Consider the following 18,396-nt stretch of genomic DNA (forward strand, 5'->3'; position numbering starts at 1 on the left):
TTGGCCAAGTGGTTTTACATTTTGGAATCCATTTGCCTTTTAATATTCATAAGAATCTTTTAAAGTTCGTGTTATGAAACAATATCTAATACAATAAAAATAAAAACTAGATTTAATTTTATTCTACCTATTCTCATCCTACTTATTTCGTACTCAACAAATTCATTTAATTTGAAATTCAGTTCATGTTCCATTAGGATAAGCAAGGATAATTTTGGAAGTGCAACAGTCTTCTTTTTTTAATAAAAAAAGCTATATATTCCCAAAAGGCTAAAACCTTGTGTGGCCTACCTACCAAATTCCTTCGCAAAAATTAAAGTAGTGTGAATTACTTTAAATAATAATAATAATAATAATAAAGAATTACTTTAAATAGAGGGACAGAAGACTTTGGTATATCGTTTGTTGATGTTTTTTTATTTTCGCCTACCAAAAAATAGGAGTAATAATAATAAATTGTTATCTCGGTGTTCATAAATAATTTTCAAATATTGACATGACGTATAGGCATTCATTAGGCACAAACAAGTGGCTCTCAAAACCCCAATATAAACATCACATTTTCCATGGAGAATCTGCACTGCAATGCCGAGAGAAAAGGCAAGTCTTGATCGTCTTCCATAGAGAAGAACAAGAAGAAATTAAATCAGAAAAATGGAAGGTGAGATCAAGAACTTGACGATTGTATGGTCATCAATCATAGCATCTCTGTGCTATTGTTATTTCGTAGCTTCAGAGATCCCCAAAGGCACCTACAGACTCCTCTCTCTCCTCCCAATTTTCTCTCTCTTCACCATCATCCCTCTCTCTCTAACCTACGCTTTCCCTACTGCCGTCACCACCTTCTTCATCACATGGCTCGCCAACTTCAAGCTCCTCCTCTTCTGTTTCGATCTGGGCCCACTCTCATCCTCCAACCCAAACCCACCTCTCTCCCTCCCTCTCTTCATCTCCATTTCTTGTCTCCCAATCAAAATCAAGCCCAAAAACTCACAATCAACAAAACCCAAAAAAAAGATTCCTCTGAATTTAGCAACAGAGTCCTTAATCTTCTCTGTTATGATTGGTGTGATATATGATTACAGAGAGGTTATGCATCCTAATATTGTGTTGACACTCTATTGTTGCCTTGTGTTTCTCATGATTGACATTATAGTGGCCATATGTAGTAGCGCGGCTCGAGCCGTCATCGGCTTGGAGCTCGAGCAGCCATCGGACGAGCCTTACGTTGCCACGTCGCTTCAGGATTTCTGGGGAAAGCGGTGGAACCTCACCGTAACCAATTTGCTTCGCCACACCGTGTACAACCCCGCGAGGTCGGCGTTTGCGGTTGTGTTGGGCGGCGCGTGGGCGCCACTGCCGGCTGTGGTGGCGACTTTTGCGGTGTCGGGTTTGATGCACGAGCTGTTGTTCTACTATGTCACGCGTGCGACTCCCTCGTGGGAGATGACGTCATTCTTTGTTTTACACGGGTTGTGCGTGGTGGTGGAGTTTGTGCTGAAGAGGGCTTTGACGGACAGGTGGCAGTTGCACTGGGCCGTGTCCGGCCCACTGACGGTAGGGTTTGTGATGGCGACAAGCTTCTGGCTGTTCTTTCCACCACTTATGAGGAATGGTGCAGATGTTAAAGTGATTGGGGAGTTCATAGCTTTTGTGGAGTTCATCAAAAGTAGTTTGAGATTGCCATTTTTGGTTGGTTGATCAGATGATGTTATTGTTGGGTTTTGTTTGACCCACCAAACTATTTTTTGGACTACAATTTTCTCATGTCTGTCTGCATTGGCTTTTTGTTTTGTAACGTCTCTTTTTCTCATATTGATGGCTACAAAACGTGTATGACATTAACCAATCTTATTGTATAACCAAATTCAAACTCATGAACAACTATGTGTGTCTCCACATATGTGTGTGTGTGTAGATGTAGAAAAATGTAGGGCGTCATTCATTAAAAGTGAGACCAAATTATTATTGGGTACACCAATATCTTTATTAAAACATTCATTTTATGTCATTTTGAAAGATATCATAACTGATTCGATTCTAATTGCATAGCTTTGACCTAACCGAAGTTATTGAATCATTTGCGTTAATAATGGCCTTTCTAAAGCCATTCGTATTTCCAATGAAGAGTTGAATTTTCATTCTTACAACTATCTAATTTTTTATTATTAATTTTATTTATTTATTTTTCACACAGGTATTCCAAATATTACTAGTGAAACTATTTAACTGTATTCATATTATGCAAACCTAAAATGAAAAGATAATGAAAGCATCAATGGGTTAGTGATATAGAGGTTTAAGTCTTATATTTTTTAAAGAAAAATCAACTGTTCAAATCTCAAAAAAAACAAATGTGTGTAAATACCAATTGAAAAAAAGAAAAAAAGAAGATAATAAAAGCAAATCTTACTCTTGGGACTTTTATGTTCAGTTATATTCTAAAAACCTATATAAGATGTTGACTTTGGACAGTCAAATAAATGAAAGCAAATCTTAACCTTTTAACTTTTATGTTAAAGATCGAGTCATATCATCTCCCCCTCTTTAACCTCATTCACTAACTTTTTGAAAATTTGAAGGGCCAAAAATATCATTTTCAATTAAAATGTATAAAAACATGGATTATGTATTTGTATATCAATAAAGAGAAGAATGATACCTTTTTGTTATCATATTTAATTTATATTTGAATAATGTTTAGCTACTTATTAGTGAGTAATTTTACTTTACTAACTTCTTATGTGTTCTAATAAAAAAATAACACATCAGTTTTAATAATAAAATCAGTAAAATAATAAAAAATAAATCTAATCGGATCAACCGGTACTAATTGGATTATCATCCTTTCTCTTTTCTTTTTATTTTTCATGGCTTCTCAAACCCACGCCCTCCTCTCTCCACTGTTCTTCTTCTTACCTCCATGGGACATCATCAATCAATGAGCAAGTATGTTTGATTCGTGTTTGGATTATTTTTCTTTTTCCTTTCGTCCTTCATTGAAGATCAACACTCAACAGGCAAACAAGAACAGTAATTTCAACTAGGTCTTGTAGTGGAAGTATGATTTAATTTTTTGTTTTACAGATTTAGAGTTTAATTTTTAGAAAGGGGTTTTCAATCATCATTCAATGAGCTAGTATTCTCAAATTTTTCTCTCTTTTTTTTTTTTTTTTTTTTTTTGTGTTCTTAATTTCTGTTCTTGATGCCCAGGTTGAGTTTTATAAAAGAGGGAAGATTATGTGTGATATCAAATGGACCAAATATATCAACTAATAAGCAAGCAAGAGCTATAGGTGCAACTGGGACTTCTTCTTCTGGCGACATCATCAGAATTTAAACTATTGATTCCATTTGACTACTATTACTCTGATTTGTAGTTGATATATGCTTTCTAGTACAAGTTTTTTTATATATACAATGGACCATTGAATAAAACATATCTTTTCAATTAAAATGGATCGATCCAGTTTTTTTTTTTTTTTTTTTTTTTCTCTTTTTATTATTTTGCTGATTTTGTTATTAAAGTTGACGTGTTATGTTTTTATTGGGACACATAAGAGGTCAGTAGAGTGAAACTACTCACCGGTCACCGAAAGTAGCTAAGCATTGTCCTTTATATTTTAAGAAGCATTTCTCTCTCATTTATTTTTTATGTTAATATATTAGAATGGCTCTATCAAAGACAATGGTGTGAAAGATGGGATAAGTGTAGAAAACACCCTAAAGTATATTCCAAGTAGAACTTTGACCTTTTATTTAAAAAAGTACGCAAAAAACATCCCTCATCTTTTCACATTATGCAAAAATACCCCTCAATCATAAATCCAACATAAATTAGTATTTAAAAACCCGTTTTGCCCTTTTACTCTTCCGAAAATGCCCAAGGGGTATATATGCTACTAATCTCATAGTATGGGGGTGTTATGTGCATATTACCTTATATATATATATATATATATATATTGAAACTTTTTTCTCTATATATATCATTAAACTTTTTTTTTTTGAAACTTTAAAAATTTAAGGATTTGAATTTTTTTAGATTTCGGTTTACTATTTTCTACTAAATATTTTTTTAATACCAACACTGTTAACAAAAAAAAAAAAAAAAAAAAAAAAAAAAAAAAAAAATCTCAATGTCTGTTTGCATTGGTTTTTGGAATTTGGAGCAGATTTGTTTTCTTTAGTTTGCACTTTATTTTTTTAATTTTATCTTTACTTTTCTTTTATGCTTTTATTTTTATTTTTATTTTTATTTTCTATTTTTTAATTTTTAATTTTATCTTTACTTGTCCATTTCGACATCCTCCAATAGTATCATTTTTGGTCATTTTACAAAATTATTTATTTTTATATATTTTATAAAATTGTTAAATAAGGGTAATTTAGTAAACGTAGGGTTTAAATTTGTTAGAAGAGCTTATTTGCACCAAATTGAAACTTTAGGGGTATTTTTTGCACATGAGGGGGCATCCTTCAATAGTGTCATTTTCGATCATTTTACAAAATTATTTATTTTTATATAATTTATAAAATGTTTCAGTAAGGGTAATTTAGTTAACTTGAGGTTTAAATTTATCAGAGGGACCTATTTGCACAAAATTGAAACTTTAGGGGTGTTTTGTAGATGTATAGGGTGTGATATACTCTATAAACATACTTTAAAGGTGTTTTCTGCACTTGACCAGATGAAGAGAAAGCTGAAAAAGGGAGAGGTTAATTACATAAATGCCCTCATTTTTTAATGAGGTGACATATTCCATGGGGATTGATTTTGTCCAAAAAATAATGGGACAATTTGTCTTTTTAAGTTTGATGATGTTTTGAATTAAAATAAATTAAAAAAATAAGGATAAAATTATCTTTTCATATGTTTTTAACAATTTCAATGAGGAAAAAGTAAAATTGGACCTAAGAAATAGTAATTTTTGAAAATTGATTCAAGGTGATATTATTGGGCCAAACCTCAAGTGTGCCATTGAAATTAACCCAATAATTTATAGTATCAGGCTTTAAACTTTTAACCGAATTTTAGTTTTGTGATCTAAAGTACGCCCGTAAAGTTTTTATAAGGGACTCGGGTTGAAGGTCCACCCAAATCCCACATTTAAGCCAGGAAAAGTGTGACCACATATGGTAACCAACATAGCAATATAGCATACTTAAGGCCTGTTTGGTAGCTGTTTCTGCCACATGTTTTTTGCTTTGGGCCAGTTACTGTAGCGAAATTCTGGCCCAAAACATGTTTGGTGAAAACTGCTACGCTTCCAAACAGTGCTGAAGTACTTCCGAAAATGGGCCTATTTTTCGAAGCATTAAAACTATGCTTCTTGTTGATTCCAACACTAGAACGGTAAAACGTTTCCTGCACTGTAGCCCAATAGTGGAATCATTGGGCCCAAATACTTGAAGTAGTTATTCCATATCTAGCCACAAATCTTGTAAGCAAATGAGAGCGAACCCTAGGGCAATTCGGAGGCGATTCCGCTGTGCACAGAGCTTCAACCATCCCGTCGCTACAAACGACATTATTGCAAGCTCCGATTGGTAAACGTAACTCCATTATGTTCTTGTTCCTCTTCTTCTTTTTCATCTTGATGGTGTTTTTTTCCTATTCCGTGTTGGTTTTTCTGTTTCAATCTGAAACCCTAGTGCTGATGATTTCAGTTTTGTTACTTGGATGAGTTTTTTGTCATGTTGTGTAACATTTTGGGTCAACTTTGTGCTTGGATCTGGAAACCGCACTTCAGAAATTCATGTTTTATCACTTCGATTCAGATTTTATTATCTTGTGTCTTATTTTGGGTTGAATTTATGCTTGGATCTGAAAACCGTACTTCGCAAATTCAAGTTTTCTTACTTTGATTCATATTTTTTTTTATCTTGTGTGTAATTTTGGGTTCAATTTGTGCTTGGATATGGAAACCATACTTCAGAAATTCAAGTTTTGTCACTTCGATTCAGATTTTATTATCTTCTGTCTTATTTTGGGTTGGATTTGTGCTTGGATCTGAAAATCGTACTTCGGAAATTCAACTTTTCTTACTTCGTTTTATATTTTATTATGTTGTGTATAATTTTGGGTTTATTTCTGTCTTGGATTTGGAAACCCTTCTTCTGAAATTTCAGTTTTGGTACTTGATTCAATTTTGTTTTATGTTGTGTATAACTTTAGGTCTATTTATGTCTTCAATTTGGATACCCTACTTCTGAAATGAAATTTCAACTGTTTTTAACATTTTTATCACTTTAATTAAATTTTTTGTGTTGGTGTTGGGTTGTTCGTTTATAGAGTATGAGTGTTGCAGTGGCATGACGTTGTCGTTGGCCTTGAATTCGTCCTAAAAGTAAGAATTTCAACACTACTTCTGAATTTACAAATTTGTATTGGATAATTTTTTGTTTTATGCTGTGTGTAAATTTGGGTTTTTTTCTGCCTTCCATTTGGAAACCCTACTTCTGAATTTACAGATTGGTTACTTCGATTCAATTCTTACATGTTATGTCTAATGATCTTGTTTGTGTTGAAATTATAGATTGGTTAGTTCGATTCAACTTGTAAATTTTTTTTATGTAAAAATCTTTTGTCATTGGTTACTGAAACTCAGTCTTTGTGTACAACAAAATGCAAATTGAATTGAAACCCAATTGACCTATTTGTTAAAATTGTTTATCATGCTACCTATATGCAAACTGACTTCCAACTTGTAACTATTTTTTATTTAAAAATCTTTTTTGATTGGTTCTCAGTAAGAGTTATAATATATCTTCTTATACTTTTTATTTGTACTGAAACTAAGTTATTGTGTATAACTATATGAAAACTGAATTGAAACTGATTGATCAAATTGTATCATGCTACGTATATGCAAAGTGATTTTCAACTTGTAACTTTTTTTCATTTAAAAATATATTGTCATTGGTTACTAAATCTCAACTTTTTTGTGGAACTATATGCAAACTGAATCGAAACCCAATTGATCTAGTTGTTTAAACTGTGTATCATGCCTACCTATATGTAAACTGACTTCCAACTTGTAACCTTTTTTCATTTAAAAATATTTTATGATTAGTTCTCAATAAAATAATATTTATTCTTATACTTTTTAATTGTACTGACTACTGAACCTCATCTTTTGTGTATAACTATATAAAAACTGAATTGATCAAATTGTAAAACTATGTATCATGCTACCTATATGCAAAGTGACTTCCAACTTGTAACTTTTTTTCATTTAAAAATATATTGTCATTGGTTAATAAACCTTAGTTTTTTGTAGAACTATAGGCAAACTGAATTGAAACCCAATTGATGTAATTGTTTAAACTATGTATCATGCTACCTATATGTAAACTGATTTCCAACTTGTAACTATAGGTTGTCAAAGGTTAGTGATAAATAATGCAATCTATTGTAGTATTATTTTTACTGTTTTTGGGATACACATGTCTTTATAATAAGCTTATTGTTGCTGGGTGAACTTTAGTTTGAGTCGGCTAAATCAAATGGTTTACAACACAGTTATTTTTCATGTTGAGATTTGTAGACTATGATGCTGCTACATGCTTCACACTTTGAATGTTGTCTATTATATCCAACAATTAGATCTTACCTACCAAAGTATTAGCATCAGCATCTTCTAGAAGTCTCATTATTCTTAAAAAACCTTCAAAGTAATAAGAGAGGGTTTTATGATCTATGCAGGTACATTCCAAAGTAATCAGAAAATCATTAAGCAAAAGAATCAACTTTTGGAATATTAGCTAATACTTTGGTAGGTAAGATCTAAAAGCTTGTTTGGTTTAGTTTTCTGAGAACATACGGTTTGTTTTGCTTGGTTGACAGTTTTTGAGAAGTATTTTATGAAAATTATAAGAAAATGGATCTGATTTTATAGAACGGTTTTTTATAATTCTTTAAAACTATAGTTTAGGACTAGTTATTTGAAAGTATGTGTATATAATATGGTGTAAGCATTAAAAACCATATTGGTATCAACTGTTTATATGGTTTTGAGAAAAATACACAATCTAAAGGATGGATTTGTGTTCTTTGGATTTGAATAGAACAAAAGGAGATTGCAGCTTCGAAGAAGGCAGGAGAGTTATTAGATTGGGAAGACATGAATAAAATGAAGTACTCATGGAACACTATGTGTGAAGTGATGAGATTCAACCCACCATTTCAAGGAGCTTTCAGGGAGGCTTTAGTTGACTTCACTTATACTGGTTACACTATTCCAAAGGGCTAGAAGGTATATACATATATATATCAAATGAACTTATTATAGTCCACTAACCTATATATATAGAGTCGAATTCTAATGTATGTATATGTGATATGGAATTTGCAGGTGTATTGGACATTGAGTACCACAATGAGAAAATCATGGGTGATATGATGCCAAGTCCTGATAAAGGTCTTCCAATTTGCCTTCATCGACACTATATATATGATTGGTTATTGGGGCACAGCGGAAGCAAAAGAAATAAAGAAAACAATAATTTAAACCACAACACAAGATATATACATGGTTCACCCAAAATCAGGGTTACATTCACGGATGAAAAGAGATTCACTATATATGTAGAGATATCACAATAGTAGAGAATTTCAACACCGGACCATGCACACAAAGTCTTAACCAAGTTCTCCGTGTACTCCACGAGACTCCCTCTCGCCATCAGTGTTCACTCTACCAAACCCGTAACTCACCCCTACCATCAACGTACTCTCTCATGAGGTTACATCTCTCTCAACTCATAACTCTCAACAATAGCCTAAGTGTCTATTTATAGAGTTACACACCCAATTCCTTTGTGGACAAGGATTACAATTTCTTAGAGCCCAATTCACGTCTCTATAAGAAATTATCATAAAAATACACTCTAAAATAGAAACTAATAATAATGAGAATTTGAGACATAATTCCTAACAATCTCCACCTTGGCTCAAATTCCATTACGTCAATCATTGCTTCTTATGGCAATTGAATCTGGACAATTCTTTGCCACTTCAATCTTCTCGATCTTATTGTAGAACTCGGATTATCCTTACTATATGTTGTTCAATCAGTCAAAACCCTAAGGCTCCACCTTAACTACTCAAGCTCCATGCCATGTAACCAAGCAAATTGACTCTACCTACAACTGAAGCCTTTTATAGCACATGTTGAGGCTTCTTGTGTTTTCTAGATCTCCTTTACCTTTGGCTCTGATACCAGTTATTGGGGCACAGCGGAAGCAAAAGAAAGAAAGAAAACAATAATTCAAACCACAACACAAGATATATACGTGGTTCACCCAAAATCAGGGTTACATCCACGGATGAGAAGAGATTCACTATATATGTAAAAAAATATTACAATAGTAGAGAATTTCAATATCGGACCATGTATACAAACTCTTGACCGAGTTCTCCGTGTACTCCACGAGACTCCTTCTCGCCATCAGTGTTCACTCTACCAAACCCGTAACTCACCCCTACCATCAACGTACTCCCTCATGAGGCTACATATCTCTCAACTCATAACTCTCAACAATAACCTAAGTGTCTATTTATATAGTCACATACCAATTCCTTTGTGGACAAGGATTACAATTTCTTAGAGCTCAATTCACAACTCTATAAGAAATTACCATAAAAATACACTCTAAAATAGAAACTAATAATAATGGGAATTTGAGACATAATTCATAACAATCTCCACCTTGGTTCAAATTTCATTACGTCAATCATCGCTTCTCATGGCAATTGAATCTGAATAATTCTCTGCCACTTCAATCTTCTCGATCTTATTGCAGAACTCGGATTATCCCTACTATATGTTGCTCAATCAGTCAAAACCCCAAGGCTCCACCTTAACTATTCAAGCTCCATGCCATGTAACCAAGCAAATTGACTCCACCTACAACTGAAGCCTTTTGTAGCATATGTTGAGACTTCTTGTGTTTTCTGGATCTCTTTCACCTTTGGCTCTGATACCAGTTATTGGGGCACAGCGGAAGCAAAAGAAAGAAAGAAAACAATAATTCAAACCACAACACAAGATATATACGTGGTTCACCCAAAATCAGGGTTACATCCACGGATGAGAAGAGATTCACTATATATGTAGAGATATTACAATAGTAGAGAATTTCAACACCGGACCATACATACAAATTCTTGACCGAGTTCTCCGTGTACTCCACGAGACTCCCTCTCGCCATCAGTGTTCACTCTACCAAACCCGTAACTCACCCCTACCATCAACGTACTCCCTCATGAGGCTACATCTCTCTCAACTCATAACTCTCAACAATAGCCTAAGTGTCTATTTATAGAGTTACATACCCAATTCCTTTATGGATAAGGATTATAATTTCTTAGAGCCCAATTCACGTTTCTACAAGAAATTACCATAAAAATATACTCTAAAATAGAAACTAATAATAATGGGAATTTGAGACACAATTCCTAACATGGTTTACAAGTCAAAGTTTAGGAAATAGATATATACCATATACTCCTTCTGTAATTTTTATTGCCATAGAAGAACAAATATATATATATATATATTATTTTTCCTTCTGTAATTTTTATTGTAATAACTTCATATATGAATGTTTTAGTATAGTATATTGTAAATGTTTAACAAGAAATTTGGAACTTTTATTTCAGGAAACTGATGATAACTTTATTGTGATTAGATGATGTGTTTCCTTGGGATTGTTTATAGGGAGGATTTGTGGCCATCTTTTATTAACATTGTTCATGCATTTAAGATGATAGGTTGGATGCAATTATTTCAATACTACACTTGTCCAAATCTTGATTTATACATGGTGTGATATGGATGAAAATGCCTTATTTTATTGTGAAGATGACAAATAGGTTCAAATATTTTAAATAGAAGTAATAGGGATAAAAAAAAAGTTTCAAGAGGTTGGAAGGAATCACTTATGCATGGTGTGATATAAATGAAAATGCATTTTTCTCCTTATTCAACTCTCTATCTCTCTCTCTATCACATACACACACACGTCATCATTTCAGCTCTGAAGAAATGAATTTTTTTTTTCCAAATTTTCAGTTCTTTATCTCATTTCCTCTATTTATTAAAAATAAAAGTAATACCACTGATACAAATATTCTAAAACTTTGAAATAGGAATATAATTTGATATTACAAACTGTTCTAAATTTAAAGTTTGAAATTCATTTCATTAATGTAAATTGAATTTATATATACACACTTCTGTTTTACAATTTTTGTTGGTTATTGAATAACATTTTTACAAAATTATGATATTATTTATATAATTTAATATTATTATAAATAATTTAAAATAATAAAATATATTAATACAAACCGTCTTTACCAAAAATATATTTTCACAATACTGACGTTACGAAACATATTTTTTATGACATGTTTCCAATATTTTCACAATACTGACATTACCAAACATGTTTTCATTTTTTTGGTTCCGAAGTATGGACGTTATCAAACATGTTTTTATGTTTTTTTGCTTCCGAAGCATGGACGTTGGCAAACATATTTTTATGTTTTCGCTTCCGAAGCATGGACGTTGGCAAACATATTTTTATGTTTTTGCTTTCTAAAATCTTACAACAAATAGATGTTACCAAATAAATTTCAAAACAGCATTTAACACACCCCAAAACCAAAAATATTAATTCTGTTTCAAATTAAAGTAGAAGTACAAAGGTACTGTGGTTGCCGAACCGCCCTAACTTTTTCAGAATTGTATCCAGTGAGCTCAGATTGGTCCAGCCCATTTTCACTCAATTGGTGGGCTGGGCCGTTTAAGAGTTCTACTACTTGACACGTGTCCAAACTCGATGGATCAGAATCGTTTATTGTACTCCGACAAAGACGCTGGTTAATCAAAAACATCGATCTAGTAAAGTAAGGTCCAGTCGACGACCTTCGGATCACCGGAAGAAACATCGCCGATCGCCGGAGATTAAGGTTTTCTCCATATGTATATTTGTATATACACATATATATGAATATTTATTTATATTTTAGGTTCTTTATTTGGTTCAATCTAATTGAATCGTTTCAGATATACATGTCGCAAACGCATTAAAATTTTCAAAATCTAGATAACTATAACTTGCAGATAGGAAAGCAATTTTTTTTATATATTATTCAAACATGAATTTCTTTATCCTAATTCGATTTTGAACTCAAAATTTCGTTGCAGAAGTTTCGCTGCTTGTCGGTCGGTGAGATCCAATCAATATGGGTTTTCTGGTAACAACCCTAATTTTTCTTGTGATCGGGATCATTGCCTCTCTTTGTACAAGAATATGCTGCAACAAAGGGCCCTCTGCAAATCTGTATACCTTCAATCTCCATTTTTCAAATGTCCTCGCTTAATTTAGATTTGCCTATCATAATTTTTGTTATTAGTGTTGTGGTTTTTGTATGTTGAAATAGTATTAACGTTCTCGAGTTTGTTGATCAAAATAACCACTTCGTGAACCAGTAGGAGATCTTATTATCATTACGGCTTCAAGCTAATTGTTTCACGAACGAATTGATTTGCCGCATATAGCATGATTTCCATATTTTCTGTTGTCTCAATGTGAATATCAAATTTTGGACCTGATTAGGTCGGACTTGGAAAATCCGTAATATCGATGGGTTTCTACTTCTACATTTTTCTGCAAAACCCTGAATTTTTGGCAAGTGGTGAAAAAAACTTTTCATTCATCTTTTCCAAGAGATCTTTTTGTCTAAGGAACTAGTAACATTAACTATACATATATTTGCTAGCATGGCTTGCTGATCCACTGGTTATCAGTTCGATAGAGGTGGTGGCGAATTTGAAGTTCTTGTCAATTTCGAGTCAGAAAGAAATAATATTATGACAAATAATATTATGACGTATTGTCACAACCAGCTCCAAACTAAATATTTGTTTAGAAAAGGATACATGGTTTCAGTGGTCCAATGCAGTCCATCCAAATTGTAACAAAGTGCAGAAATATTTGTACTATATTACAAGTTAAACAGACAATTATTATATGCAGACAGTAGACACAAACCATTATAGAAACCAAAAAGTCAGCTCAGAGCTTTCTTGCTATAATTCTCTCCTCAAAAAACTGATCTTTTTTTCTTTTTTATTTTTTTCTTTTTTTTATTTTAAATTTTTATTTATCTCAATATAAGGATACATTAATAAGTTCTCTTTTTCTTTTTAAAATTTTCTGAATTAGTTAAGCTTTGTACACATTTATTTGATATATATGTTGGGGTATGAAATATGAATACATGCCTAAGTTTCGAATTTATCAAATCTCAAACCCAAGAATATGGGGCATGGCTATTTTTAACATTATTCTGCTATTTTCTAGTTAAAATAATATATTCATATAAGATACAGTGTTTAATATAAAAACTTCACTCATTTGAATGAGAATGTAACTAAAGGAACGTGATGGGAGTGTTTTATAACCTCCCGTCCTCTTTATAAAATTTTCTGAATTAATTAAGCTTTGTGCACATTTATTTGATATACATGTTGGGTATGAAATATGAATACATGCCTTAAGTTTTGAATTTATCAAATCTCAAACCCAAGTATATGGGGCATAGTTATTTTTAGCATTATTCTGCTATTTTTCTAGTTAAAATCATATATTTATAAAAAGATACAGTATTAAATATGAGAACTTCACTCATTTGAATGAGAATATAACTAAAGGGACGTGAGGCCTGGGCGTGGGCAAAAAAAGTGTGTGTGAGTGTGTTTCTTGTCAATGAGAAAAGAAGAAGGAAAAAAAAGGTGAACTACTGGATGCTTGCTAGGTACATGCTTAATTAGGAATGTTAGATGTATTTTGCATAATCATCCAAGTATGACGATATGAGCATTTCAAGGATTAAGAAGAGCGCATAGAACATAGTTGATATGTCATATTGTACTTGTCAAAAATAAATAAATATTGGGCACTACTTTTTTCACTGAAATTTAGTATTGGATAATGAATCCAGAGTCCGGCATGCCTATTGCAATGTGTACGATGATCTGCATTACATCTGTCGGCACTTAGAAAAGATATAATAGAGCCTTTGGAATAATTAAAGCTTATTGATCTTGCTAGTAGTTATCTACTCTTTTGTACTTGTTTTCTCATATAAGCTTTCAAATTATCTTCCTTTTTTTTTTTTTTTCTCTTTTGCATATGCATATTGCTAACGTGTAATTATTATGCAATGCAGGTTCCATTTGACGTTGGTTATTACAGCAACAGTATGCTGTTGGATGATGTAAGTTACGAGTTCAAACTGATTTCCTCATTTCAGCCTCAAAACTGAAACATATAGTTTTTTGTATTTCAATCAAACTTCATTCCTTTGTCTGGTGTAGTGTTTAGAAATCTATTTTTTATATGGCCAATTCCAATTTTAATGTGCAAAAGAAAGAGGGTTAGGGTTTGAAATGAGAAAGTAATTCATTGGTGATGTACTGGTGTTGCTTATTAAGGGGTGGAACACAGGCTGGTTAGGTGGGTTGAGTTTTAGCCTGGGCTCAATCCAGTGTATGAGATCCTCAACCCAAGCCTAAAAAAACTCAAGTTGTCCAATCTGAGCTCAACTTGTTTCTTAAATCTTTGAGTCTGAATTAATCTTGAGTTTAGAAATCTAGCTAAAATTCGGGTTGAGCTAGGTTGGGTAACTTGGGTTGGTCGGGTAAAGTTACAAATTATTCAAAAAGCCCTTCAAAATAGCAATTCTAGCACTAAGACATCATCTTTGACAAATAATTTCTCTAAAATTGCATTATACTTGAGTAAATGATTGAAATCTCATTAAAAAATCTCACATTACATATAGATTCCTATTTGGGTTAGTCTCCTTCATGCTGCTTTTGGGTTGTCCCGACACCTTGATCCAAGTAAGGTTAGCAGATTCAGCCAGAGTTGATCTGTTATGGCCTGATTTATAATTGAGAATAAAAATCACAAGGGACTATTTGTTACTCAGCCTAGCCTCATTCAAGTTGCACTGGCTCTTTAAGCTAGTAAGCTCCATTTTGGTCGTTTTCCCCATTTTTTCCCCTTTAACAACCCTCTCTCACCTCTAAACTCACCTGAAACCCTAATAATATATGAAGAAACCTAAAAAATATGATCTTGGCATAAATTTTGATTAAACCACTCCAAGCTATTAACTAATCTTTAAGTTTTCAATTTTATTTCACCTGGATTTAACATGAAAGTTCTTTGGACACTAGATCTAGCCTTTTTTGACGTTGCAACTTCCATTATAGGACATTGATATTTATGTTATATTGTTCTTTTATTGTGTTTTATTTGGTCATTTTTAGTTCTCCTATTTAAGTACATTTGGAGTCATAAATTAATAAAAAGTTGCAAGTTGGTAAGTTTTAATGCCGATAACAATTTAAAATACGATATATAGGCTGTTACTTATAATAAATCGCCTTTAAATCTTCTTCAAAATTCAGTAAAAATGATTACAAACTCATAATTATTAGATTTTGGAGTTAGAAATACTCATACTGGCTTGATTATGTCATAGTGTGCAATGTTGAACAAATTTCATGACCTTTCATGACCATGATTTTTGAAACCATTATGTTGTGCTCATTACATCCTGCATTCGTTACACTGCGACTGCATCCACTTCTGCGATTTAAAACCTTGGGTACAACATGGTTGATTTTTATTTAATGGAAGATTACCTATAATTATATGACTCTTGTAGTTAACCCCCAATTGTTAGCATAGTGTTTTCTCGAGTTGGGTTAATATCACATGCAATGACGAAGCCAGAAAATTAATTGAATGGGACGGTCTTCAATAACTATAAGATAAAAAAATAGAAAATTCCAACTACCATAATAAACAAAAGAATGTCAAAATTAATTGATATTTTAATTGAGTAGGTTTATAATTGTTGTCTCGACGCGATTTCATATTTTGAAAATATTGCATGATAGTTGAAAAATAATAAGCCTTAACTATGATCTTCACGAGAGAGAGTCGATGGGCTACATTTAGAGAGTGCGAAAATGTGAGAGCGAGGGTTGAGTATGAAGATTAAAATGTCAGTGGGGGAAGGTTTTTTTTTTTTTTTGGGGGGGGGGGGGCGCGCGTTATTAAATATTTTCTAGGGGCATTATTAAGATTTTAACAAAATCATAGTTATAAAATGTAAATAAAAAAAGTGGGGTTGCTCTGTCCTTGATCATGTGTATGCGTCCAATTTTGAGATAGCTATCAGAAATTTGTTTACCAGCTTCTACCCATTTCCCGTGTTTGATGTTATGTGGCTTCTTTTTTGAGCACAGGAGTTGAGTTCATTTCACATTTGTAGTGCAATTTTAGAGGAGCCGCTTTCGGAAGCAGGAATTTGTTGCCAGTGTTTACCCATTCTCCGTCCTTGTGTTAGATGTGTTATTGGTTCATTTCATATATATATGTAGTCTAATTTTGGAGGAGCGCTGTCAGGAGTTATTTGCAGCTTTTACCCATTCTCCATCCCCGTGTGAGATGTGTCATTGGTTCTTTTTCGAGTACTGAAGTTGGGGAGATATTCGGGTTAATTTCCAAGCTTTCTTATCTATTCAAGCTCCATTAGCTTCTATTGTACTGTTGGGCTTGGGCAGTTTATTGTAGAACTTCAGCCATACTCACAACCTTAATGTTCTTGAGGTTGAATGAAAAGCTTCCCTTTCTTTGTGTTGTTGGGGGATTACCCATTAAGCTCCTGTTTCTTTGTTATCACTTGTACCACTGCATCTTTTCACCTTCTTTTTCTTTTTGTTCTATTTTCATTTTTCAAGGAACTGTCATCGCCTAAACTTTGGGCACCCTTTTCTGTTTTTAACAAATTCTGTTCTGCTGTCAAGGATAAAAGTACATGCCATTGTTGAAGATGGGTTTCAAATTGATAGGCAAAACATTTTAATGCCATGAGATTAATGTATTGTTGTCTACCCTTCGAGTCTTTTGATGCCTGCTTTGTGAAACTTGAAATGCTGTGCAAGAATTTTATGCGTAACTTCTTTCCTGGAGTAATTTGCTTTAATTTATTAAAATATAAAAGTAGACTTGACAAAAGTCAGTATTATAACAGTACATGTTATGCGTTTCTGTTCTTACCCACACTGTCGTCTTTTAGTGGTAGTTAATTTTTTATTGCATTTGATTGGGCAGGTGGGCAATCGTATACCTCGCGCAGATGAAACCACTCATAGTCCCAATTTTGAGTGAAGGAGAGTGAGCGGCTCTGGGAAAGAACATGTACAATCCTCTATGTGGCCATCATTGTTGATCATGAATTGGTTTGGAGATTGAGGATAAACTTAATCCAGGTCTCGTAGAGTTTCAAAGGTCATGTGTGCAACTTTTATTGATGATAAGAAATTTAAATTGGTTTTGCATTATTAACTCTCTACCTGCTGTATTCAGATAAATTAGTTCTTTATAAAATATCTACTGGCACAGATAAACTTGTTTATCAATCTTGTTGCTACCATTTACAAGGTATGCTTCGTGAAGATGGAAGAACATCTATAATAATGCAGTAGGAAACCTGAAATGAGTAGAATCCGGAAGCCGCTCAAACCCCAGTAACACCAGAACTCAGTTTCGAATCAGACACTAATTGTTGACTACTACTAATAATATTCTGTGGCTTCTGCTGTATGCTAAAAGCATGACATTTTAGTCTGTCAAAAAACTTCACATTATTATCATAAACCATCTAAGTGAAGTTTATATCTCCAGGAGGTGTAGGGTTAGTAACTTTACATTCATAGGAAAAGACCATTGTTCAGAATTAATCTACATACTATAACCTTTGGCATTATTTTAGATGTTGTAAATGTTATAATTTTGAAAAATGATCCTCTCTAATCGAATATGTGGTTGAAAACAATCGGCTTAACCCAATTATTTTTCATAGCCAGTTGTGGTTGAAGACAATGAGCCCAACCCAATTATTTTTCATAGCCTGTTGGGTGTAAAATATGGACTTACTATTTAGTTGGTGAATTTATGGGACCGATCCATTTGAATAGTTGGTGGGATGAGTATTTTATCAGATTTCTTTTTCATTATTATCTTTTTATTGACAATGGTAAAATTGGTTTTTTTTTTGTGGGGAATTTGGTAAGCACTTATTAGTACATTTCTACAAATTGACAGAAATTATTGGGTCGTTCTACTCGACCACGTATTCAGCTCTCGTGGCACAAGTGTCAAATGTCTGTAACATTTCTTCTATCCCTCGTGGACGCTACGCTGAATGCATGCAAAAAATAAATCATTTAAAAAACATAAAAAGAAAAATCAATATTGTAAATGAAAAAAATACTCATCAATTTGATTGGTTTATTCCAA

General features: G+C 32.9%; 2 protein-coding genes across 3 annotated transcripts; both read left to right on the plus strand.

The window, feature by feature from the left end:
* The first annotated feature begins 512 nt into the window (after nt 1–512).
* On the plus strand, nt 513–1,849 carry LOC132308384 (probable long-chain-alcohol O-fatty-acyltransferase 5). Its single transcript, XM_059806447.1, has one exon. It carries the CDS (start codon nt 655–657, stop codon nt 1,699–1,701), a length of 1,047 nt encoding a protein of 348 aa, XP_059662430.1. The 5' UTR covers nt 513–654; the 3' UTR covers nt 1,702–1,849.
* Nucleotides 1,850–11,820: 9,971 nt separating this feature from the next.
* LOC132308387 (V-type proton ATPase subunit e1) lies at nt 11,821–17,516 on the plus strand. 2 transcript variants are annotated; one of them, XM_059806448.1, is made up of 4 exons: nt 11,821–11,980; nt 12,219–12,354; nt 14,246–14,293; nt 17,209–17,516. In XM_059806448.1, the coding sequence occupies exons 2-4, from the start codon at nt 12,257–12,259 to the stop codon at nt 17,273–17,275; spliced, it is 213 nt and encodes a 70-aa protein (XP_059662431.1). In that variant the 5' UTR covers nt 11,821–11,980; nt 12,219–12,256; the 3' UTR covers nt 17,276–17,516. The 2 variants fall into 2 exon arrangements, with proteins under 2 accessions (XP_059662431.1, XP_059662432.1); XM_059806449.1 differs by having other exon boundaries at nt 11,853–11,980; nt 12,222–12,354.
* The last annotated feature ends 880 nt before the right edge of the window (nt 17,517–18,396 follow it).

The sequence above is a fragment of the Cornus florida genome, unplaced genomic scaffold (genome assembly GCF_030987335.1).
Source record: "Cornus florida cultivar Cherokee Brave unplaced genomic scaffold, ASM3098733v1 CherokeeBrave_3.0.0_Hap2_Chr05, whole genome shotgun sequence".
NCBI lineage: Eukaryota > Viridiplantae > Streptophyta > Magnoliopsida > Cornales > Cornaceae > Cornus > Cornus florida.